General features: G+C 43.2%; 1 protein-coding gene across 1 annotated transcript in view; it reads left to right on the top strand.

The window, feature by feature from the left end:
- Positions 1-22,914, top strand: part of LOC118215096 (NACHT, LRR and PYD domains-containing protein 3-like) — a gene marked incomplete at its 3' end in the record, with an annotated part of 105,258 nt that overhangs the window by 28,200 nt on the left and 54,144 nt on the right. The window contains exons 5-6 of the mRNA XM_035395532.1: positions 3,030-3,203; positions 19,975-20,148. Of these exons, the coding sequence (XP_035251423.1) occupies positions 3,030-3,203; positions 19,975-20,148 (348 nt within the window). The remainder of the gene's footprint in view (positions 1-3,029; positions 3,204-19,974; positions 20,149-22,914) is intronic.

Below are 22,914 nucleotides of genomic sequence, written 5' to 3' on the forward strand. Positions count from 1 at the left end.
TTTAAATAGTAGTATGAAACAAAAATTGACAGCAAAGAAACAAAAAAGCTCTAGTAATTTCAAACTAAATGCTATCTTCTTTCCTGTCTTCTGGTGCATAAGCGCTATGCCTGCCTAGCTGAAACAGTAGCAGCAGCAGCAGGATGGAGAGGCCGACTGGAGGCTGTCTCTGCCAGCTGCCTCCTGCCCCTGGCCAGTCTGGGAATATTCTCCCTGCGGAACTGTTCATGGGAATGGAACCTTTTATTATATCTTTTAAAACTGGCATATGAACATAAAATAAACTGCTTTTGATTAAATATTAACAAAATAATGAATGTAAACTATTCAGTTTCATCTTCATTCGTTTGTAGACGTCCTCATAATTTGTTGTAATTGTTTATAACGTTGGGCAGAGAAAATTCTCCCCTTAGAATAACCAGCACGATGAGGTATATCCATGTAAGAAATAGGATTTATTTCTGCAGAAAGAGTCCGGAACCTACACACAACAAGATGGATAAGCCTGAACTGGAGAAAGCAGGGGCAGTCCCTGCTTTCATACGCAAAAGGTTTTTAACAATAACATACATGATTCTGATTGGTACATGATGAATACATATGCATATTGTAAGATTTAACAAAGTAAATGTTTGGCTGTGTCTAGTCATATAGCATGAATACTGAATAAGCACAAGACTCTTAGTCTTCAGTGTTACATAAACAAGCTTTATATCAGATATAATAGTTTGATTTTTATCGATTGGTTGCTTTCAGAGTCCTGGGCAGCATGGCATCATAGCCAGTTTCTCCCTGGCAGGATGGCAGGGGGGAGGATAAGGAGGAAGGCCAAGCTCACCAGTTTGAACTTATAGAAATCCAGAGAGACAGAGAGAAAGAAAAAAAAGACATGCACATAGACACACACACACACACACACATATATGCAAAATTTTTAAATTCTTGTCCTTGGGAATTTTGGTGCCTGGAGACGGAGGGACCCTGCTGCAAGGCCTAGGAATTTTGTGTTGTACAGACTTCTAGTTATGCTAGAGAAAACTCTCCTCCCTTCAGTAGAGATGATCACAACACGCTTGCTCTTCAGCCATGGTGACATTAGAATTTGGCTGTGTTTCCTAAAGGGAAAGAAATGGGGTGATCTGATTGGCAATAATGAAACCAAACCCAACCACACCCACAGAACCATTTATTCTTACTGAACCTCTTTTATAACTGTGCCGCAGTTGCGCTAGTGCCTGGAGTCAAGAAAGGACTGAAATACCAAAATTCACCAGCGCCTTGCATTGCTGCTAGTGTTTGACAGTTGTGCCTTGACTGAGAAAATAGGGCCCAATTTAAACATCTAATTTAATAACACAGGCTCAACTACACAAACAAAAACAAAATTAGACAGTCCTGGAAATTAAGTAAAAGATAATCATGAAAGAAACGAATGAAAGACAAAACAAAACCACAGCTTGTCTCTCCCACATTAAAACTGATCAAAGCCAAAGACACACAGCTGAGAAGAAAGACAAAGCTGAGACAAGACCAAAGGCTCATGTCTGCTTAACAAGCCAGCACTTTATAGCCTGTATTCAATCAACATTTGTCCTTAACTTGGACTTGGACTACTAAATGCACTTCATACCTTTTCTTCACAAACTCTGTTTGGTGAATTAATTCAAGTTATTGCTGTAATTGCCAGACTGTTTGTGAAGAAAAAACATTCCTTGCTTTAAATTGTAAGTTTTAATTATAAGAACAAATGTTGTTTGAATCCCTGCCATGTGTTTGAAAGAGGGGGGTTCCCCTTCTCTTCCTGGTCTATGCATAATTCATTACTGATTAGAAGAAAACAAAGGAGAGACTTATCTATACCCCTTTTTATATTTTACCTGTAAGCCACTTGATAGGATAACACTTCTTTTCAATGTCATGATTAAAATTATATTAAGTTTGGTTTGGGAGGGATATGTTTGGTTATGAATTAAATGTTTGTGTTTCTATGTTGGGTGACTAGGGCAGGCAGTAAATGTACCATCTTTAAAGTCCAGTAGTACCACCCTGGTCTCTGCTTTATTCTCTTATAGTCTGACCCAGAATCTCCAGCATAGTGCCTGTAAATAGAATGCAAATAGGAAGGTAGAGGAATCGTAGGATATAATGGGTGCCAGAGTGAGGTCTTCTCAGGGAACTGTTAAATTAGCCTCTAACCCCAGCGCCTGTTCTTGAGTTAATTCTGAGGCTTGTCTCAGGCTAAAGCCTCACCTGTACAGGGATTCTGAAGTTTCCTAGAGCCCAGAACAGGCTGAATAGTGTCTCATTGGGCATTGCCATCAAATATATCACAATCTCAACAAAATAATCTCAAAGGTGTTCCCACATACCTTTGGAATGCCTTGTTTCTCTACCTGTCTTATGTAATACCAGAAAACCGAACACACAGCTGGTTATATGTGAACAGATCACTTCCTTGTCTTTCTGCTTTCTGTGAATCTACTATTAACTGTATTTTAGATTGCAATGCTGTGGGTAGTTTGTCACAGAAAACCAAAACTAAAGAAACAAACTCACTGTCCTCTCTGGAAGATGTGCATTATTATTTTGCATCTTTCCTTTTGGTGGTAGCTGTGCCAAGCATTCAACAGCTTTGCAAGTTAACTCACTGTCCACTTTGAAAGATGGCAGCTGCAGTTCTGGGATGGGATGGGAGGGCTAAGCCCAGAGAACAGATTATAGAAAAGGTAGAGGAGCCCTTTGCCCCAATTCAGAGAACTTACAGTATAAGAAAAGGGGACATTTGGGTCAGAATTACATCTGTAGAACAGTCAGAGTTCAGTCCAGCAGGATGTTTAATTTTTAGGTCCAAAATACTGAGAGAGTGCAGAGTGTAGCACAGACATCTTCCTCAGAGCATCATCAACCTTAAAATCCTCAATTTAACTCCTCATTACTGAACACTATCATTGGCACATTTCCAATATTAGATACACGCTTCATGTATACCTAATATAATAATACTATAATATATTAACTCTTCTTTGCAGACTGAACAACTGTGAACTCACACAGAAGTGTTGTAATATTGTGGCCTCAGCTCTCCAGTCATCAAACTCACCCCTGAGAGATCTGGACCTCAGCTACAATAACCTGGGAGATTCAGGAGTGGAACTGCTCTGTGCTGGACTGAGGAGTCCAAACTGTAAACTACAGAGACTGGGGTGAGTAGTGCTGTGTACTGTGTGATCTTAAATAAATAGAATTTGTGATTATGGTTCTATTCAGTGAAATATTAAAAAGCTCTTTCTCTCTCTGTTTACTCCTCTGTCCACCAGCATTCTTTCTTTGCCCATATATACCTTACTCCTCTCTCACAACAAGCAAATACAAGCAGGATGAAACCTTTTGAGGGTTGGCAGGTGTGTGGTTCCTGAGCAGAATGTAAGGTTTCAGTGGAGTCTGTAGTATCAGGTCACAGGTGATGACTGGATGCTGAATGTCTGATTGACATGGTAAAAGATTGACCACCTGCATAGTAAAATGTTTCAGGTCTGTCAAACATTGCAGTCTACATTCATCTCCATTATTCACTACCTGCTATGAACTCTAATGAAATCCGTACATTTACCCCCTCTCTTTCACACACTGACCTTTTGATGACAGTGAGTTTTACTCCTTCATCACACACCTGTGTGTGCTTCAGTATTGTGGTGTTTCTGAAAGGATTGTGAATAAAATGGTATTTTATTCTGCTGGTAAAGCCAGGCATTAACTATTGGCCAGCAGGGTATGTGTGTACATCTTGGTGGGAGAGTGTCCATCTGAACAAAATGTGAGCTGCTGTTTAGATGCAGTGTTACATTGTTTAGTTTAGTCACTCTTCTGTGGTTCCAGTCCCAAGTAATGGTCTGGATATTATACCACTGTAAGCAGGCATGCTGTGTGGAATAGCCTGATTCAGAGATCGATGTTCTGGCTCTAGCTCCTATCATCTAAAGGATAACATCATTTACAGGAGTATTTCTTAGATAAGTATTCCAATTCTTTCAAATGCCCCCACTTATTACATTTTTTGTGCAGTTTATATTACTCCACAAAGTCTACCAAACATGTTGATAAGGGGTTTTTAAAGAAAAAAATGACTTAAAAGCCTGATATATTATCATTATTATCATTGTTACAATAATAATTAAATGCAATGCAATGCAATAATTAGCCTGTTAGATAATTAACCTGCGAGAATAAAATGAATGGATGGATTATAGGGCAAGGACACAGAACATAGGTGCAATGTGTGGAATTTTCAAAAGACACCACGTTTTTAAAAATCTAGTGTCTACCAGCAGTAAAAGTTAGTGGCAATAATCAGTTGTGCTGTTCTCATACAGCCACTAGATGGCAATGCAGTGTAATTCCAGTTGATGCCGTGGTTCAGTGGTACTCTGTCACGTAACAGGCAGGGGGGACCCAAACGCAGAGGGAAAAAAAACACAAACTCAAAAAGGGAAAATTAACAAAGACTTTACTTACAGGACAGGCAAACAAGCAGGGAACAGAAAAGGCCACGATGGGCAAAAACACAAACTCAAAAAAATATTTAATAAAACAGAAAACAACAGGAACTCAAAAACACAGGCAGGGCAGAACACAGGCAGGCAGAGTACAAGGGCGAACAAACACAAACAGGTCAAAAACGCAGGCAGGTACATACGATCTGAAACACACGTCAGAAACAAACACAAGGAACCAGCACCCGAGTCAAGGGGACAAAGAACTTAAATAGACAGGGGGTAACAAGACACAGGTGAACTCAAAAAACAATCAAACCAGAAAAGGAGGGGATAACAAGCCACAGGTGGGAACAATGATAGAATAAGGAGACAACAATAATACAATTAACAGGGGGGAGCAGGACACAAAACAGAAGTGCCGCCATCTGGCGGCCCAACAAGGGAAACACAGACAGGAAAACACAGAACCATGACATACTCACTAATTTTCTTAGCAGAGCCACTTATGAGTAAGACCATTACTCAAAGAGCTGCAGAGATTGCAGATATAACTCAGATGTTTTTTTTAATCATCACTCTGAAGATATTTACCATCTTTGTGTATGTTTAAAAAAATACTGTACCATGCTTTACATCCTTACATCTCTTTTTATTCTCAATTCATAATTGCATTGCATTATTAAAAGATCTAATACTTGTGTGTGAGTGTGTAAGGCTGGGAATGCAACCCATCTTATGTATGTATGTACATATGCAATTATACATAAGCATTATCAACATGAAATAAAAAAGTTCACAAAAATGTATATATTGGCCTAGTAATAGAGATGAAAAACGTCTTTTTCTCTGTTATATTTGTATCAATATGTTGAGGCTCTCATGTTTTTTAGCTGTCCCTTGACTTTCTCCATGCAAAACTTGTAGTTAGTGGTTGCAATCCTAGTCAAACAATCAAGATGCACATCTGTAAGCCTACTTCTATGTTTTCTTTTGACAATGCTCATTATAGGAAATGTTGCCTCACATGAGTAAGTGCTCACAAAAAAGCTCATTACCTTCTGCACACAGAGCTTTAAATGTGGATAATCTGAGGCTGGGACCATGCTCCAGAAATGAGCAACGCCTGATCTGAGCTCAGTTTTCAGTACATTGTTGACCTGCAGCTCAAGAATCTCACTCTGTATTACAGCAAGGTCTGGACAATGGTTTTTCAGAGCAGGTGTAAAGCTTGACAATGGCACATTAAAAGGGTTCTCAATGAAATTGAAAAGCTCCCTATACCTTGATATCTTGAAATCTCCTTTCAAATTAATTTCTTATTTCCTCCCATATGCCTACAAATTCATCATAGTCAAAATGTTGCAGTAGATCAGGGTTATCAGTTGTGCAAGCTCTTAGATTGGGAAAGTGAAGAAATTCTCTGTCGGGTATGAAGAGAGTGGTGATCTTGTGCTGGAAAGCAGTGACTGCTCTTAGCATGTTACCTGGGTGCTTCCCTTTACCTTGGAGTTGGAGGTTAAGGGAATTCAGCTGGGATGTGATGTCAGTGAGGAGTGTCAGCTGTAATATTCAGTGTGGGTCTTCATGCTTTGGCTCAGCCCTCCCCTTGCTTGCAAGAAAATCAGGGATGTGAGGAAGTTGAGTACAGCATCGTTCAAGCACCCGGCCACGCGATAGCCATCTCACTTAGTTGTGCATCACCAGATCCCCGTACTCTGCCTCGTATTCCTCCAGAAGTGCACGGAATTCCCAGTGATTAAGTGCCCTGGCCTCGATAATGTTGATGACTCGCACAACGAGCTGCATCACATTCTTTAGCTCTTGGTTTTTAAGTTTTGACACCAGTGCCTCCTGATGAATTATACAATGAAAGGAGACAAACTTGGGAATGCTGTCTTCCATCAGTTCGATAAGTCCCTTCTCTCCTTCCCTCTCATGCTTGGAGCTCCGTCGGTGCACACCGACACAAGTTTCGACCAGTCGATTTGTTTCTCTGCAAAAAAGTTCATCAGTGCTTGAAAATCGTCCCCCACTCTGGTCTGTCCATGAAGTGGTAACAGATATAACAGCTCCTCCTGAAATTTGTTCTTTTGAATAAAGCGAACCCACACACACAATTGCGCCATGTCGCTTATATCCATGCTCTCATCAAGTGCAATGCTGTAACATGGTGTCGCTGCAAGATCTGCAATTCGCTGTTCCTAGATATCTTTCCCAATAAACTCGATCCTCCTCATTAATGTTGAATCTGAAAGCTGCAGTGCATGTATTTGCTTTATTATTATTATTATTATTATTATTATTATTATTATTAATAATAATAATAATAATAATAATAATAATAATAATAATAATAATAATAATAATATTATGCACGGTACATTATCTCAGCTGAGGTCAAAAAGCATTGTTTAACAATTTCAGCATCCGTGAAAGCCTTTTTATGCCTAGCTAAAATCCATGCGATCTCCTAAGTGGCCTCGGTCCATTTCTCGGCAACAGAGACTGATCTCGCCATCATTTTTTGCTTCTCAGTCAGAGTCTGTGTCAACTGTTTAATTTTGTTAGTCCTCAGGTTGCTACCTGGTAGGTACAACATGTTGTACTTGGCGTGAAAATCACTAAAGTGGCGTTCAAGGTTAGACCATTAACAATTGGCACTAGTCTTCTGGAAAATTAGGCAGAATGGAGTGGATTCGTATTGCACAAAGAAAAACTCATCAGTCCATGTATCCTGAAATTTTCGGTGTTCGTCCTGAATTGACCGCGCCTTTTTCTTTGCTGGTGCAGCATCGGTGTCTTGGGCTTCTGGGCCAAACTGATCAGCATTTTCCCCCGTTCTTTCCTCATGTTGCTCTTTCTCCTCGGGCCTGTTTATAACTCCGTCACGCCAGCTAATGAAGAATCACTTTTCTCGTTCTGCTTTTTTCTAATCATAAATCTGTCCATTTTGAGTGGGCAGAGGCCGAGACAATATTTGATGAAACCTTATATCAAACGGCATTATCGAATATCGAATTTAGGCTTACGTGCTAAACTTGCAAAACCATTCGCAAATACAAAGCTACACACATAGTCTATATAAGACTACCCATGATCCCTCGCTGTTACGTAGCGTACGTTCTTTAACATATCTTCAGTATGCTGCCATCTGCTGGATAATTAATTTCAATGTGCTAAAACAGGACATACATATCGAAGTAAATTATAGCTATATTCTTATTGTTATCAGTATATATATTATATATGAGCCGCAAAACAAAGTCTCACGAGCCGCGTAATGAGTAACACTGTGCTACGGGAATAAGGTAGAAGGGTATAAGTGATAAGTGATCCTAGATTGGGAGTGCCCTGCAGAGAGTGCCCTGGGAGTGGTGGCATTGTAGCACAGTGGGTAAGGAACTGGGTGTGGCAAAAGAGTGCCACCCCTCCTAAACCAAACACACTCACGGGAGACACTGTTTTCGTTTCTAGCACTTCCGTGCTATTTTATTTAAGCTCTTGGCTTTTCTTTGTACAATCAGTAATAACAGGGCTTTTTCTCGACGTCTTCTCACCGGTGCTCCTCTCCCTCCCTCCGGCTTCCGGTCAGACAACGGCAGAAGATGGGCAATGACTGAGTGGTTCGTAGAGGAACAGGGAGTTCATTCCAATACTGGAGAGCTAGTGTGGAGAAGATCTGTGGTAGGGAGAACCATTCACCCCGAGGGAGTGCAAGTCACCCTGCTGCCGCAGAGTGGAGTGGTCAAGCTGCCGTGTAGGATTGAATCGTGTCCTATAGGTAGATGGGAGCTGTTCTTTTGGCTGCAGTGCAGGCAAGGGTCAGGACTTTGAACCTGATCCTGGCGGCGATCGGTAGCCAGTGGAGTGAGCTCAGCAGGGGAGTGATGTGAGAGAACAGAGGAAGGTTGAAGATAAACAGCATTCTGAATAATCTATAGTGGCTGTATGGCATAAGCTGCTGGGTTTGCAAGGAGGGAGTTGCAGTAATCAAGACGGGAGGTCACTATAACCTGGACAGGTAGCTGGGTAGAGTGCATAGTCAGGTATGGTCAAATCATCCTGATGTTGTACAGGAGAAATCTGCCGGACTATGATGTTGCCTTGACGTGCTCCTTGAGGTCCTGCTGGTCATCCAGGACCACCCCCAGGCTCTTTGCGGAGTGAGAGGCAGTCACTGTGGTGCCGCCAGCAGTGATTAATGTTCCCACAGTAGGGAGGTCTTGTGATGGATGAACAGCAGCTCAGTCTTTTTGAGGCTGAGCTTCAGGTGATGGCTGGCCAACCAAGTTGAGATGTCAGCCAGGTTGGAAGATATTCTCTCATTAACCATAATAGAAGAGGGAGGGAAAGAGAAGAGTTGTGTATCATCAGCATAGCAGTGATCAGAGAAGCCATGTAAATAAAATGACCGAACCAAGAGATTTGGTGTAAGTGGAGAACAGCAGAGGCCCCAGTACAGATCCCTGTGGGCCTCCTGTGAAAAGGGGATGAGGTGCAGAGACAGACCCCATCCAGGTGATCTGGTACGACCTATCTGAAAGATAGGAAGCAAACCAAGACAGGGCAGTTCCAGAAATGGCCATCTCAGCCAAGGTGGAGATGAGTAGTTTGTGGTCAACCGTGTCGAATGCTTCAGACAGTTGTAGTAGGATCAGGCAGTGGCAAGTGCCTCCGTCACAGCCAGGAGGGCAGTCTCTGTTGAGTGCTCGGATCAAAAGCCAGACTGGTAAAGGTCAAACAGGTTAACCAGCATTTATTACAGTAAAGAGGACAAAGTTATTACATGAACGACAAAGTTATTAGATTAACTATTTTTATTATATTAAGTGTTGTTACACTTATTCATGTGACTCTGGTTTGTCTGCTTTTTACCTTAAAAAAAAATATAGCCCTGCATTCAAATGTGAAATCAATCCGTTTCTGTCAGGACCACTGTCATCAAAGTAGATCTTTATTGACAATAAAGGCAATACAGTTTGGCGGTATGGCTCTGTTCTGGAGCTCTCCCGCCAACCACGCAGCCCGCTTGGATAAGGCCGGGAGGCCAGCAGCCAAACCCGCCTAGAGGGGTACACACAGAACAGATCCAGCAGCAAAGCAAGTTCTTAACACATAGGGATGGAGCAATGCAATTTCTTACCACATAGGAATGGAGAAATGCAAATTCATGACACATAGGGATGGAGCTGGGGTAGTGGAGGGGGTTTACAAAGCAACAAGGAACAAGCTAGTTGCTCTCAGCGATCTGGTTGGGCTTGCCCCTGGGTCGACGGTACTGCTGCCCCCGGTGCCGGACGGTCAGGCAGAGAGTAACGTTTGTGCCTGAGGACATCAGGCTGATTCCTGATCACCTCTCCCCTGCACTCTCTGAGCCCGAATGGCACAAGTGAATTTGTACATGTGCGTGTGTTTTTACATGTACATAGACTCCATAACTTTTTATTGCACTTTTTTTACTGCATTTTTTAAAAGTTTATTTGAATTTCAGTTGTATGTGACGTCAGGTCATTGAGTATATTATCTCCCATCTGTTTTTGATGTTTATTGAGAATATGCCCAGAAATTAATTGCTCCTCGGGAATAAATAAAGTTAAGGTGCTCACATGAGTCTTGCTGCACAATACCTATTCATTTTCACAAACTGCCTCTGACGAGACTGCAACTACTGAGCTGCTGACTGCTCTGAAATGGAAGAGTCCACCTGTGGGACGGGGCGACGGGTCTGCAGTGATGCTTTGTTCTTCAGACCATGAACCGACTGAAGCCAGACGCTGTGGTTGGGCGGGAGGGCAAAATTAGCAATTAACTTATCTACAGTATGTCAGATATCCAATGTTTATATTATTGGCCTCAGAGAGAGAAACAGTGAACTGGATACAATATTGGCTTGAATACTGCTACCTACCCTCCCCTCCATGAACATTAAAGGAACGTCCTTTACGCCACTCTGATACCCTTATCTAGGCAGGCGATCTATGGGTCCCACCTCCTGCAGAGTTTGTCTCAGGAGAGACAAACCAGAAGACAAAGCTATTTACGAGGCCAGAGGCCCAGTGTGGCTACAGGACAAATAAAGATCCGGTTCTGTTTGATTTTAAGTTAATGTAATTTGTGGCATTTAATTGAAATCATTGATTGGAAAATCTTTATGTCTATGTTAGAAGAAGAAGTAAACGTCCATGCTTTTTATAGGTATACAATAGCTGAACAGAATTTGTCAGGGTGCGTGGGGGGTTAGGACCCAAACGCAGAGGGGGGAAAACTCAAAACTCCAAATGGTAAGAACAAAAGACTTTACTTAACAAACAGGAACCAAAAGTAGGGAACAAAAGGCCTCGCAGGGCAACTCTCAAACACAAAAAAAAAAAACTTCAAAAGCACAAGAAACACAGAAAATCCAAAAGTCCAAAAACACGTGGGAAACAGAACCGGGGCAGGAACACACGGGGCAGGAACACACGGGGCAGGAACACACGGGGCAGGAACACACGGGGCAGGAACATGAGCAGCGGCATACGCACAAGACACAACCAAGGATCCAGCACCTGAGTTAAGGAAGAAGGAACTTAAATAGAACAGACACTGACGAGACACAGGAGGGCACCATGAACAATCAGGCCACAGAGAGGGAAGGGAAAACGAGACAACCAAGAACCAATAATTGAACAATTGAAAACAATAATACAATTAAACAGGGGGAGCAGGACACAAAACAGAAGTATCGCCATCTGGCGGCCCAACAAGGGAAACACAGACAAACACAGAATCATGACAGAATTACCTCTTATACTACCTATTATACTCCTGTTTGGTCCTGTTAGAAAGGGACTAAATGCATGAATAGTTTGGTAATAATTTGTGAATATTTAGCCCTGCTTTCAACAACATAATGTCACTTTAATGTAATAAGTACACTGTCAGCTTTTAGAGAGACCAGTCATGGTGTTAAATGTGCCTGCCTTCCCGCCCACCCCCCAACTTTCCACACCTCAACTCGGCATCTCTCAATCAGGGCAAACATGTTCAAGCCATGCTGCGTTAAGTGTTTATGATGACCTCAGTAAAAAAGTTGTCTTGTATTTGGTCTTTATTTTGGTGGTGGTTTCTTGGTTGTGCGTTTTAGCTCATTTCCTTTGTTCCTATGGCACTGAAATAGGAAGAGGGTAATATTTCGGTATGGTCTGGCTTATCAGTCGCTCTCTCTTTTCTGGTAATCCCAAATTAGCATATTGTTTAATTTCTTCTGTTTTGTTTTGTACCTTAGATGTAGTGAGCCTGCATTCAATAAGTGCATGATTTCAAGAGTGTGTCATTTCAATTCACTATTTTAATTGACTCCTTATTGAATAAAATTTTTTAGTCTTCTTACCTGATGCATAATTTGTTTTGGCTTGTCACTTGATTCTACCAGGTTACTGTCGACTGACCTATCAAAGAATTTGTCTATTTAATGTATAAATGTCATTTTCAATAATAATTGTTAAATTAAGTCATGTAAAATACATTTTATATGTAGGTTAAGGGAGAGGTTCTTGCACGCAATACCACGTGTGTTCAGTATTCAGAGTGCTGAACATTTTAACAAGGGCATTGACTGAAAGTACTTGTCTGAGGGTGGCACGGTGGTGCAGTTGGTAGCACTGTCACCTCACAGCAAGAAGGTTCTGGGTTCAACTCCGGTGTCACACACCGTGACTACCCTGATAGGGACAGAAGAGCTGGACACAGGGAGATTTGGAAATTCCAGATATCTCTAACGTTTTATTGGGATAGCGAGAGAGACCGTAATCACAAACGAAAAACCTTCGCCCGTCACCCTCACAGGATCTGGGCAAAAACAATAAACTAAAATAGCAAAGACAAAATAAATGAAATTATACGAAATTATACTTTTCAGCCTTTTCTCTGGTCTGTACGTGCTCTCTCTCACCGTCGTGGGGGATCCCGGTCTCAGACACCTACTGTGTAAAGAAGCACACTTAAATCCTGGACTGATTCGTAATATCATCCAGGTGTGTGCCTGCTTAACCAGTAGGCGTGGTCCTCTAATTGCCCTGAATTCCTCCCGCAAACCGAGCCCTGCTACATCCGGCCTGGACCTTTCTGTGTGGGGAATGGCCTTTATTTTGCATGTTCTCCCCGTGTCCATGTGGGTTTCCTCCGGGTACTCCGGTTTCCTCCAACAGTCCAAAGACATGCAGGTAGGCTAATAGAAGACAGTAAAGTGCCCATAGGTATGAGTGCATGGTGTGTGTGTCCTGCGATAGATTGGCAGCCTGTCCAGCCCAATGCACACTGGGATAGGCTCATTACATTACATTACAGGCATTTAGCAGACGCTCTTATGCAGAGCGACTTACACAACATTTACATAGCATTTTATTTTTATTTTTTTTTACATTATATCCATTTATACAGCTGGATGTGTACTGAAGCAATGCAGGCTAAGTACCTTGCTCAAGGGTACAACAGCAGTGGCCTACCCAGGAATCGAACCTATGACCTTTCGATCACAAGGCCAGTTCCTTACCCACTGTGCTACATTGCCGCCAGGCTCTAGCACCCCTCGCGACCCTGTCCCGGATAAGTGGGTATAGATAATCGATGGATGATGGATGGATGTTGCTTGTCCGACAGTGCCTCCTGGAGTTTTACATGCAATATTAAAATGGAGTAATCTTTGTATGCAACATGTTACATGTGCATGTAAATACACTGCTGTCTGAGTTTTAATCACAATATAAACTGCTGCTGGGTCCGTACAGCCTGCTCACTGCTTATTGCTGTCTTTTAATGTATAAACACAGTGTGCAGATGTTCTCCTGTCATACAGTACTGCACTGCTGCCCTGCTCCCCCTGGGAGTATCGGGGTTCCCCCACTCCCTGCCCACTGATCCCTTAGCAGTGTGCAGCACCAGGGGGTCCTGAGACGACCTCAGCACAGGGGCTCAGCTGATCCCTTAGCAGTGTGCAGCACCAGGGGGTCCTGAGACGGCCTCAGCACAGGGGCTCAGCTGATCCCATTTAATGTTTCAGAGAACTGGGTTTACAACAGGAACCTAAAGTTAAACCAGTTGATTTGCTTATTTGGCCACCTTCTTGCCGACAGGAGGTTTTTTTTTTTGATTGTTCGCTTTCCCAGGTGCAAAATATAACTGTCGTGAGATAGTTTGCCTTTATTGTTATGTGCTAACGTTAGTTGTAGTTAATTATAATGTGATTCCGGTCAACTTTAGGTTGTAATTTGTCCTGAGATATTAACAAAATATGACCTAGTACAAGGGTTCCTTCTGTTATTGTTATTTAGTAATTTTTATATAGTAAAAGTTAAGTTAGTTCATTATAACCCCGATTGATTCCACACCTGGTCATTCTTAATTAAACGCGGAGTTAGAATGTGATTATTTTCAGTCCTGTCCAGTTTCTGCTGCTAGTTGTCCGGAGCCACCTTGAGCGTTTTTAAGTTGTGGTCTTGGTATCTCCATCTTGGCAGTAACGTACTATAGGCTTAGGGAGAGATAAGGTGATATTTAGGGGCTAAAAATGTGGCCAAAGCTGTGTGAGGTCTGCAGGATGATCGCGCTTTTGGAAAGCGATTTCCAGGGTGAGTTTGCCTGCCACCATTGCCAACTGGTTGAGCACCTTGAGAGCAAGATTCTTGAGGGCAAGCTTGCTGGACTCCACGGTTTGCAGTTGGCAGAGTTCCAGGAACTGAGTAGCTTGTTCTTTAAGGATTTAGTGTGCACACCACAGGTGGGAAGAGCGGAGAAGCCAGAGCAGGCAGGAAGTGACAGTGGGGCACAGGCGTAGAAAAGGGCGTGCACACCACACAGGGGCAGCATCTCCAGAGATTGTGGTGTCCAACCGATTCTAGCCCTTTCAGGAACTGGATATGGCTCTTGACCCTGAGAGTGAAGGACTGATGAGCCACTGGGCACCCAGGTGGCCACATCCTCCCAGAAAAGGGAGTTGGTGATAGAGGGGGACTCAATCATTAGAGGGGTAGACAGCGTAGTCTAAAAAAAGAAATCCTGGACGATGTGTTGCCTGCCTGGTTCCCAGGTAGGACATCTCCTGCAGCATGCGGACAAACTCCTTGAGTTCTATTAGTAGAACGAGGGGCCATAAATGGAAATTACTAAAAGGTAAATTCAGCACAGACATTGAGAAGCATTTTTTCACACAGAGTAGTCACTGTGTGGAATAGCCACGTAGTAGAGGTAGGAACTCTGGGGGTTTTCAAGACCAGACTTGATACAGTGTTAGATGCTGTCTAGTCTGGAGGTAATCAGAGCACTAGGTAGAATTTAGTTCGGAAAATGGCAAGCATTGTTGAGCTGAATGGCCTGTTTTCATTATTATGTTATGTTAGCTGAGACGCTGTCAGGCCAGCAAGGGGTGCCTCCTCCCCTGAGGGGAGGGTGGGGTCTGGCACATCCCGTGTAGGGAAGTACTAAACACATTCCACTGCCCAATGCTATAGCCAGGGCCCGGGAACAATGTGAAGTTCTAAAACCCATAGCAGGTTAGAGGACATGTGTTCACCTCACACAGAGCTCACCCCCAGAACTGAGTGGGCTACCGGCCTCCTGGTGACATTCAGGTGGTAGAACCTAGCATGGCTGCATTGTGGGCAGAACCCACAATGCAGCCATGCTCCTCATAGAATGAGCCCTCAGGCCCAAGGGGGGTGTTATCCGCTTTGAATCATAGGCCATTACAAGAGCTTTCACAAGCCAATGAAACAGCCACTGCTTACAGATGCTTTCCCTTTGCAGGCAGGGGCCCAGGTGACTAAGAGTTAGTCTCTCTTTCTAAAAGCCTTAATCTTTTCCATATACGTGTGGAGAACACACAGGACACAGCATAGGTAGCCTATGCTCCTCTTCAGTGGAGAATAGTGGTGGGTGAAAAGCGGAAAGCTCCAACACCTCACATGTGAAAACAGGGAAGCTTTTAGGCATAAAGGCTGGATCGGGCTTAAGAAAAAGCCTTTCCATATTAGGGTAGAATATTGTGCATGAGAGATGCACTGAGAGTGCATGGAGGTCACTGATTCACTTAGCTGAGACTAGTGCGAGCAGCAACGCTGTCTGGAGAGACAACAATTTTAATCTAATGTATAGACTCAAACGGCCTTAGAGACAGAGCCTCCAGCTCCAGTGATAAATCCCACGGGGAAATTAGCTTTTTAGCAACAGGCAGAGAACAGTGAGCCCCCTTCATGAACCTGTGAATGAGGGGGTGCTGCCCCACTGCATGGTCTCTGAAACCCAGCACGACAAGCTGTGATAGCTGCCAGGTAGACCTTTATGGTAGGAAAGGATTTCTCTTTATCCATAAGGTTCTGTGAAAAGCACAACACTTCATTAACAGAGCTCTGGTAAGGCACTGACTGACGAGAGGCACACCATCTTTCTAACACCTGACACTTATTGTCATAAAGTGACCTGGTAGAGGGCGCTCTCGTGCTCTGGATGGTAAATGATAAATGGACTGCATTTATATAGCGCTTTTATCCAAAGCGCTTTACAATTGATGCCTCTCATTCGCCAGAGCAGTTAGGGATTAGGTGTCTTGCCCCATGACACTTCGGCATGCCCAGGCCAGGGTTTGAACCAGCAACCCTCCAACTGCCAGACAATCGCTCTTACCTCCTGAGCCATGTCGCCCCATGTGGATGGTTGCAGGCACGTGAGGGGGATGCCCTAATGCGTTGAGGTTATGCCTCTCACGGGCCAAGCCCATAGAGCTACTCGCTCAGGGCAGGGGTGGTGTATTTCCCCGTTCACTTGAGACAGGAGGTCCGTGCGTAGTGGGAGCGTGCGATTAGGATCAGTGTGAAGCTCTGCTCTCTCACTCTGGCTGGAGTGTGAGAGATGAGAGTGAGGGGGGCAAATGCCTGTGAAGAGATCTACAGCTGCACGGCCAAATCTGTGCCATAGCATTTCCACAGTCTGGGGATGCAGATGCCATTCCTCGTACAGTGGGTTTCCCCTTGACAGCAGATCCGCGCCTGCGTTCAGAATATCTGAACATGGCTCACGCATAACCACAGAAAGTGATGGCTGCTCCAGAACAACAGTCTGTGGGCTAGACCATGGAGCTGGAGGGAGCGCATGCCACCGTGGTGATTGACATATGCTACTGCAGTCATTATAGCAGCGTACGAGCACATGATGTCAGACAGGGAAGAAAATATCTGAGAGCCGTCCATATAGTTAATAGCTCCAGATAAGTGATGTGAGCTGAGCGCAGCTGGATTGGCCGCATCCCATTCATCATGTGACCCCCTGCGTGCCCACCCCAGAGAGGGATGTGTCTGTCCTCATGACTTTCCTCATGAGAACGATCCTGAGAGGGGTTCCCTGAGTGTAAAAGGCTGTTTTCCCAGTGACTCAGTGTGTGTCACCGTGAGACGGCGATGGAGATCGTTGCTGGAGGCTGTGGTGGAGGGATGAAATCCACCTCATAAAGCCCCTCATTCTTAACAGCCCCAGTAGCAAATCCTGAGAGGCTGACACCATCCGCCCCTGCAGTCTGAGGCATGTGTGATACTGTACTCTCAAGCCCGGTGTGAACTGAGAGAGGTACAAGTCTGAGAGATTAAATGCAGTTCACTGATAGGTGAGCTCACAGCGAGACAGAGTTTAAATCCACTCCCAAGAATGTTACACTCCAGGATGGGGAGAGATTGCTCTTGGGGAGGTTTACTCTGAAACTTAGAGACAACAGATGTGTATGAACTCAGTGTCTAGCACAACTCTGCCTTTCAAAAATCAGCCAGTCATCTAAATACGTCAGTATTCTGATCCCCATTAGTCTCAATGTAGCCAGACCCACCTCTACACAAATACAGAACACCCGTGGACTCAGGGAAAGGCCGAAGGGTAGCAAACACCACGATGGGCAAAGCAGAGAAATTTCATCTGAGGGGATAAATGCTTACGATTCATTGATGTGATCTAGGGATGTTAGGTTAATCGATTAACTGTTAATCATTAAGAAGAATGTTGATTGATTCATTTCTATAGATTAAACTGTTGAATTTCATTAAACCATTTCAATGAATAACCTAATGTTGGTGATTAGATTTTAAATTAAAGAGACATTTTTAAAATTTTAAATGATAAATTCATGGTTCCCTCGACTGGCAGCATTAGTGAAATGTTATTGGTCCATTCCTGGAACATCAGTGCCATCTGAGCACGTCTTCTCAGCTGCTGGTCTCACCTTCAGCAGGCTGCACACCAGACTGACCCCAAAGCACGTAGACATGCTCATATTCCTTAACAAAAATGCTTAAGTATTAAGTCAAGCCTATTAGTTTATTACAAAGTTAAGCATTAATAAGCACCATAAATAAGCAGCTTTAATAAGCAGCATTAATAAGCAGTATAAATCATTTGCATTAATAAGCAGCATTAATAAGCAGTATGAATAAGCAGCATTAATAAGCAGTATAAATCATTTGCATTAATAAGCAGAATTAATAAGAAATATCTTTTGTCACCATCACAGTGGCAGTTCAGCCAGCCCTTAGCGGTCCCTCCTCTCCTGAACAGATTTCTCAATCTGTGAATCTGTGTTTTTATGATTTTGCTTCTTGTAGTTTTGGCCTTAATACACAATCCTGTTTAAATTATTGTTTGAGTATGTCTTAATAAAACCTCTCTGATAGATACAGCTCATTAATTGGTAAGTCTGTTTTGAGTCATTCTTTTTATAGGCCATGTAGAAGATTTTAAGCTAATCAGTTTATCATTATTAATAAATTAATGGGTGCCGACAATCAATTAAAAGAATTGCACAAAATTTGCATCCCTAATTAAAACCAGTCGTTCTGACATTGAGCATGTTGTTAACATTTTGAAATTATATTTCCTCAAATGTTTAACACCAAGATTAAAGATAGGAAGTAGAGAACCGTCCTTCTTTGGGACCTGGAATTAAGGATAATAAAAGTTTTGTTGAGTTCGTTCTTTGGGAATCACACATATCGCCCCTTTTTGTAAGAGGCAAGAAATTTCTTCCTCTTAAACATGGGCAGCGCTATGACTCTGTTGAAATGGGGGGTTTCACTTTGAACTGGAGTCTGTAGTACTTGGCTATTGTCTGTAGCCCTTGTCTGTAGTAGTGCTGCTGTGTCCTATGTGCTCTTCCAGGAGGGCGGTAGCCTCCTTTAGCACTGGACACGCGCCTGTCTGTCAGAGCCAGACTTGGTGCAATGATGAGACACTCTGCAGAGGTCATGACCGGCTGTCATTCCCCATAGTTGGATTTTCAACACAAGATGATGAAAGAGAAGTTTATTTATGACACCAATACAGTGATTGATTCTTGCAGAGATGCACACCCTAGTCAGTGTATAAGTGTGCCATGTACTTTGCACGTAAATTGCTTGAGCTTCCCTTAAATGCTATCCAGAGAACATTTCCCACAATCCACACTATTATACATTTGACAAAATAGAGTCTGACCTGACCAGAACTCTAGTACCTACCACCATCACCAACAGACCCCCCTCCTACAATGACAGGGGTGCTGCATGGTAGTTATACCGCCCCTACAGGCACAGGAGAACTAGCAGCCCAGCTGGCAGTAAATAAGGGGCTTTGTATGACTGGTGTGGCCTTATGACTAAGTCTATCAGTTCTGTATATGTTGCATGTTCTCATGTAAGTGTCTACTGTGATAGGGTGGCAGTGTAGTATAATAGCTATGGAACTGGTCTTTTAACCTAAAGGTCACAGGCTCTATTCCTGTGTGGGAAACTGCCATTGTACCCTTGAACAAGGTACTTAACCTACATTGCTTCTGTATATATCCAGCTGTATAAATGGATGCAATGTAGATGCTATGTGTATAAAAAATACATCTGGATGAGTGTCTGCTCAATGCCTAGATGGATGGATAGATGTATGGATAATCTTATTTAAAGTGATTCAGCCTTTAGCTGTGTGTTAGGTTGCAGTGCTGTGGGAAGTTTGTCACAGAAAACCAAAAGGTAAGAAGCAAACACACTGTCCACTCTGAAAGATGTGTGTTCTCTTTTACATCATTACTTTTGGTGGTAGCTGTGTCAAACATCCCACAGCACTGCAAACAAACTGACTGACCACTCTGACAGATGAAAGCCACACTTTTGGAATAGGATAAGCCCAGAGAAAAGATCATAGAAAAGGTAGATGAGCCCTTAACCCCAATTCTAAGAATTTTCAGAATAAGAAAAGGGGCCATTTAGGTCAGAATTACATCTGTAGAACTGTCAGAGTTCAGTCCAGCGGGACGTCTGATTCTCAGGTCCAAAGTGCTGCAGCTGGAGAGTGTAGCACAGACATCTTCCTCAGTACATCATCAACCTTAAAATCCTCAATTTCACTCTTCATCACTGAACATTATCATTTGTATCATTTACCATTTGTTTTATGTATACCTAATATAATTATAATATAATATATGAACTCTTCTTTGCAGACTGAACAGCTGTAACCTCACAGAGAAGTCAGGTGATATTGTGGCCTCAGCTCTCCAGTCATCAGACTCACCCCTGAGAGATCTGGACCTCAACTACAATAACCTGGGAGATTCAGGAGTGGAGCTGCTCTGTGCTGGACTGATGAGTCCAAACTGTAAACTGCAGAGACTGGGGTGAGTAGTGCTGTGTACTGTGTGACCTTAACAAAAAATAATTCCTGAGTATGGTTGTGTATGTCTGAATTTTGTCACAAGGAAGAAAACAAATTTACTGATTGCATTTCCAAAGGCTGTAACCTCAATGATTGTGTGAATACGAGTTTGCAGATCAGCGTATTGACTGGGGTATGCTCATACACTACATTTCCAAAAGTGTGTGGACACCTGAACATCACACCCTTGTTGAACATCTCATTCCAAAACCATGGGCATTAATATGGAGTTGGACCCCCCTTTGCTTCTGTAACTGCCTCCACTCTTCTGGGAAGGCTTTCTAGTAGATTTTGGAACATGGCTACGGGGATTTGCTTCCATTCAGCTGCAAGAGTATTAGTGAGGTCGGGTACTGATGTTGGGCATAATGCTTTCTAATTCTCTCAAAGGTGTTTGATGGAGTGGAGGTCAGGGCTCTGTGCCAGCCAGACAAACTCTTCCCCACCAAACTCAGCAAACCATTTCTTTGTGTGCCTTGCTTTGTGCACTGGAACAGTGTCATGCTGAAACAGGAAAGGACTTTCCCCAAGCTGTTCCCCAAGTTGAAGCACACAATTTTCTTGAATGGCATTATATGCTGTAGCATTAAGATTTCCCTTCAGAGGAACTAAGGAGTCTAGCCCAAACCATGAAAAACAGCCCCAGACCATGATTCCTCCTCCTTCATACTATACAGTTGGCACTATGCATTCCACCAAACCCAGATTCATCCGTCAGACTGCCAGGTAGAGAAGTGTGATTCATCACTCCAGAGAATGCATTTCCACTGCTCCAGAGTCCAATGGCAGTGTGTTTTACACCACTCCAGCTGACGCTTGGCATTGCACATCATGATCTTAGGCTTGTGTACCGCTGCTTGGCCATGGAAACCCATTTCATGAAGCTCTTGACGAGCAGTTTTTGCTCTGATGTTGTTTCCAGAGGTAGTTTGGAACTCTGTAGTGAATATTGCAACCATGGAAAGATGATTTTTACACGCTACAAGCTTCAGCACCCCATTTTGTGAGCTTGTGTGGCGTACCGCTTCGCTGCTGAGCTGTTGTTGCTCCCATACCTTTCCACTTCACTATACCAGCTCTTACAGTTGACTGGAACAGCTCTAGCAGGAAAGACATTTGATGAACCGATCTTGCCTCAGCCAGAGACTTGAAAAGGTGCTGTGCACCATTGTGAGTGAGCTTCAGTGTGGCTGGGTATATTAGGAATGTCTGGAGACCGCGATCACAGGTTACTGCCAGCAGAGAAAAGAAGGCTCTGTGCCGCTGTGCTGTGTAATCGCTGAAGTCTGGATAAAAACGAATGACTATCCCGTTAAGCTTCACTGGTGATTTCCTGGCGACTTGGAAAATATGCTGTCGATCCGTGTACCCCAGCAGATTAATAATCAATGTTCCAGGCCTGTCTGCTGTTTTTGATCAGCTGCCATAGAAACGGTGGGCCCTCATTACTTCTATAGTCCTGTCAGCCAGAGAGAGAAATCACTCTTTGAGAAAATTGGTAAGAAAACCAACCCGGTCTGATCCTTCAGAATTCACCGGTAGGTTAACAATGCAAAGGTTGCAACACCTGCTCCTATCCTCCAGCTCCGCCATTTTAGCCTCAAGCTGATCCTGTTTGGCCTGGTCCAGCAAGGCAGCAGTTTCGGCTAGTTTAACTTTGGCTTTCAAATTGGCAAATTCAGCCCGTAGCTCTTTAATGCCAAGTGAATATTGGGAGATTTCAGCTTGTATGGACCGGGTTTCGCCCTCGATCCGGGAGAGCTGTGTCTCAAAATATTGTCTGTGTTTTTCTAATACAGCCTATACAATGGCTGCTAGCATGACACATGATTCCTCATCATGTCCCTTTCTGGGTGAGTCTTGCCTGAAGGAGTCTTTGTTCTTGAAGAAATTGACATATTTTATATCTTGGTCAACAGCACCAATAAACTGAACTGGGAGTGAACAGTTAAGTTAGCCATTTGTAATGAAAACAGTTAAATGAAGAGGAGAGAGAGCAAGGAGCAAAATCACTGGGCAGCCATCCCAGTATGTCACGTGATTCTCCCCAACAGATTGATATATAAAGAAAAAGAACACACAAAGAACTTGTGATGCATACCCACAATCCTCATATGAAATGAATTAGGTACCAGGATAATTAAAGGGATATTTCACAAGTAATTTGTTGGAGCTTACCCCATTGTATTTGGATAGCGTGAATACTAGCAACATATGCTGTCCCTGTTAACCGTTAACGGCATCGCCATTCCTCCTGGTTGTCCAGCTCCCAATTCACTCCCATTCATTTTCAGGACCTTGCTGAAAGTAATCTTTTTAAAACATAAACTAACTACGAGGGATAATAGATCAATAAAAGAAAGTACTAATGTCAAACAATCCCTGTCCCTGTTGTAATAGGTCACCGGTGAGAACTGGATACAGACTGTCTGATTGATATGGTAAAACATTGACCTGCATAGTAAAATGTTTAAGGCCTGTCACACATTGCAGTCTTCATCCAGCTCCATTTTCCTGCTATGAACTCTAGTGATATCCATACATTTACCCCACTCTCTTTCACACACTGACCTTTTGTTGAAGGCAAGTTTTACTCCTCCATTACACACTGGTTTGTGCTGCAGGATTGTGGTGTTTCTGAAAGGATTGTGCATAAAATGACATTTTATTCTGCTGGTAGCACCATCGCCTCAGCAAGAAGGTCCTGGGTTCGAATCCTGGCCTGGGC

The sequence above is a fragment of the Anguilla anguilla genome, chromosome 16, assembly GCF_013347855.1.
Source record: "Anguilla anguilla isolate fAngAng1 chromosome 16, fAngAng1.pri, whole genome shotgun sequence".
NCBI classification, from domain to species: domain Eukaryota; kingdom Metazoa; phylum Chordata; class Actinopteri; order Anguilliformes; family Anguillidae; genus Anguilla; species Anguilla anguilla.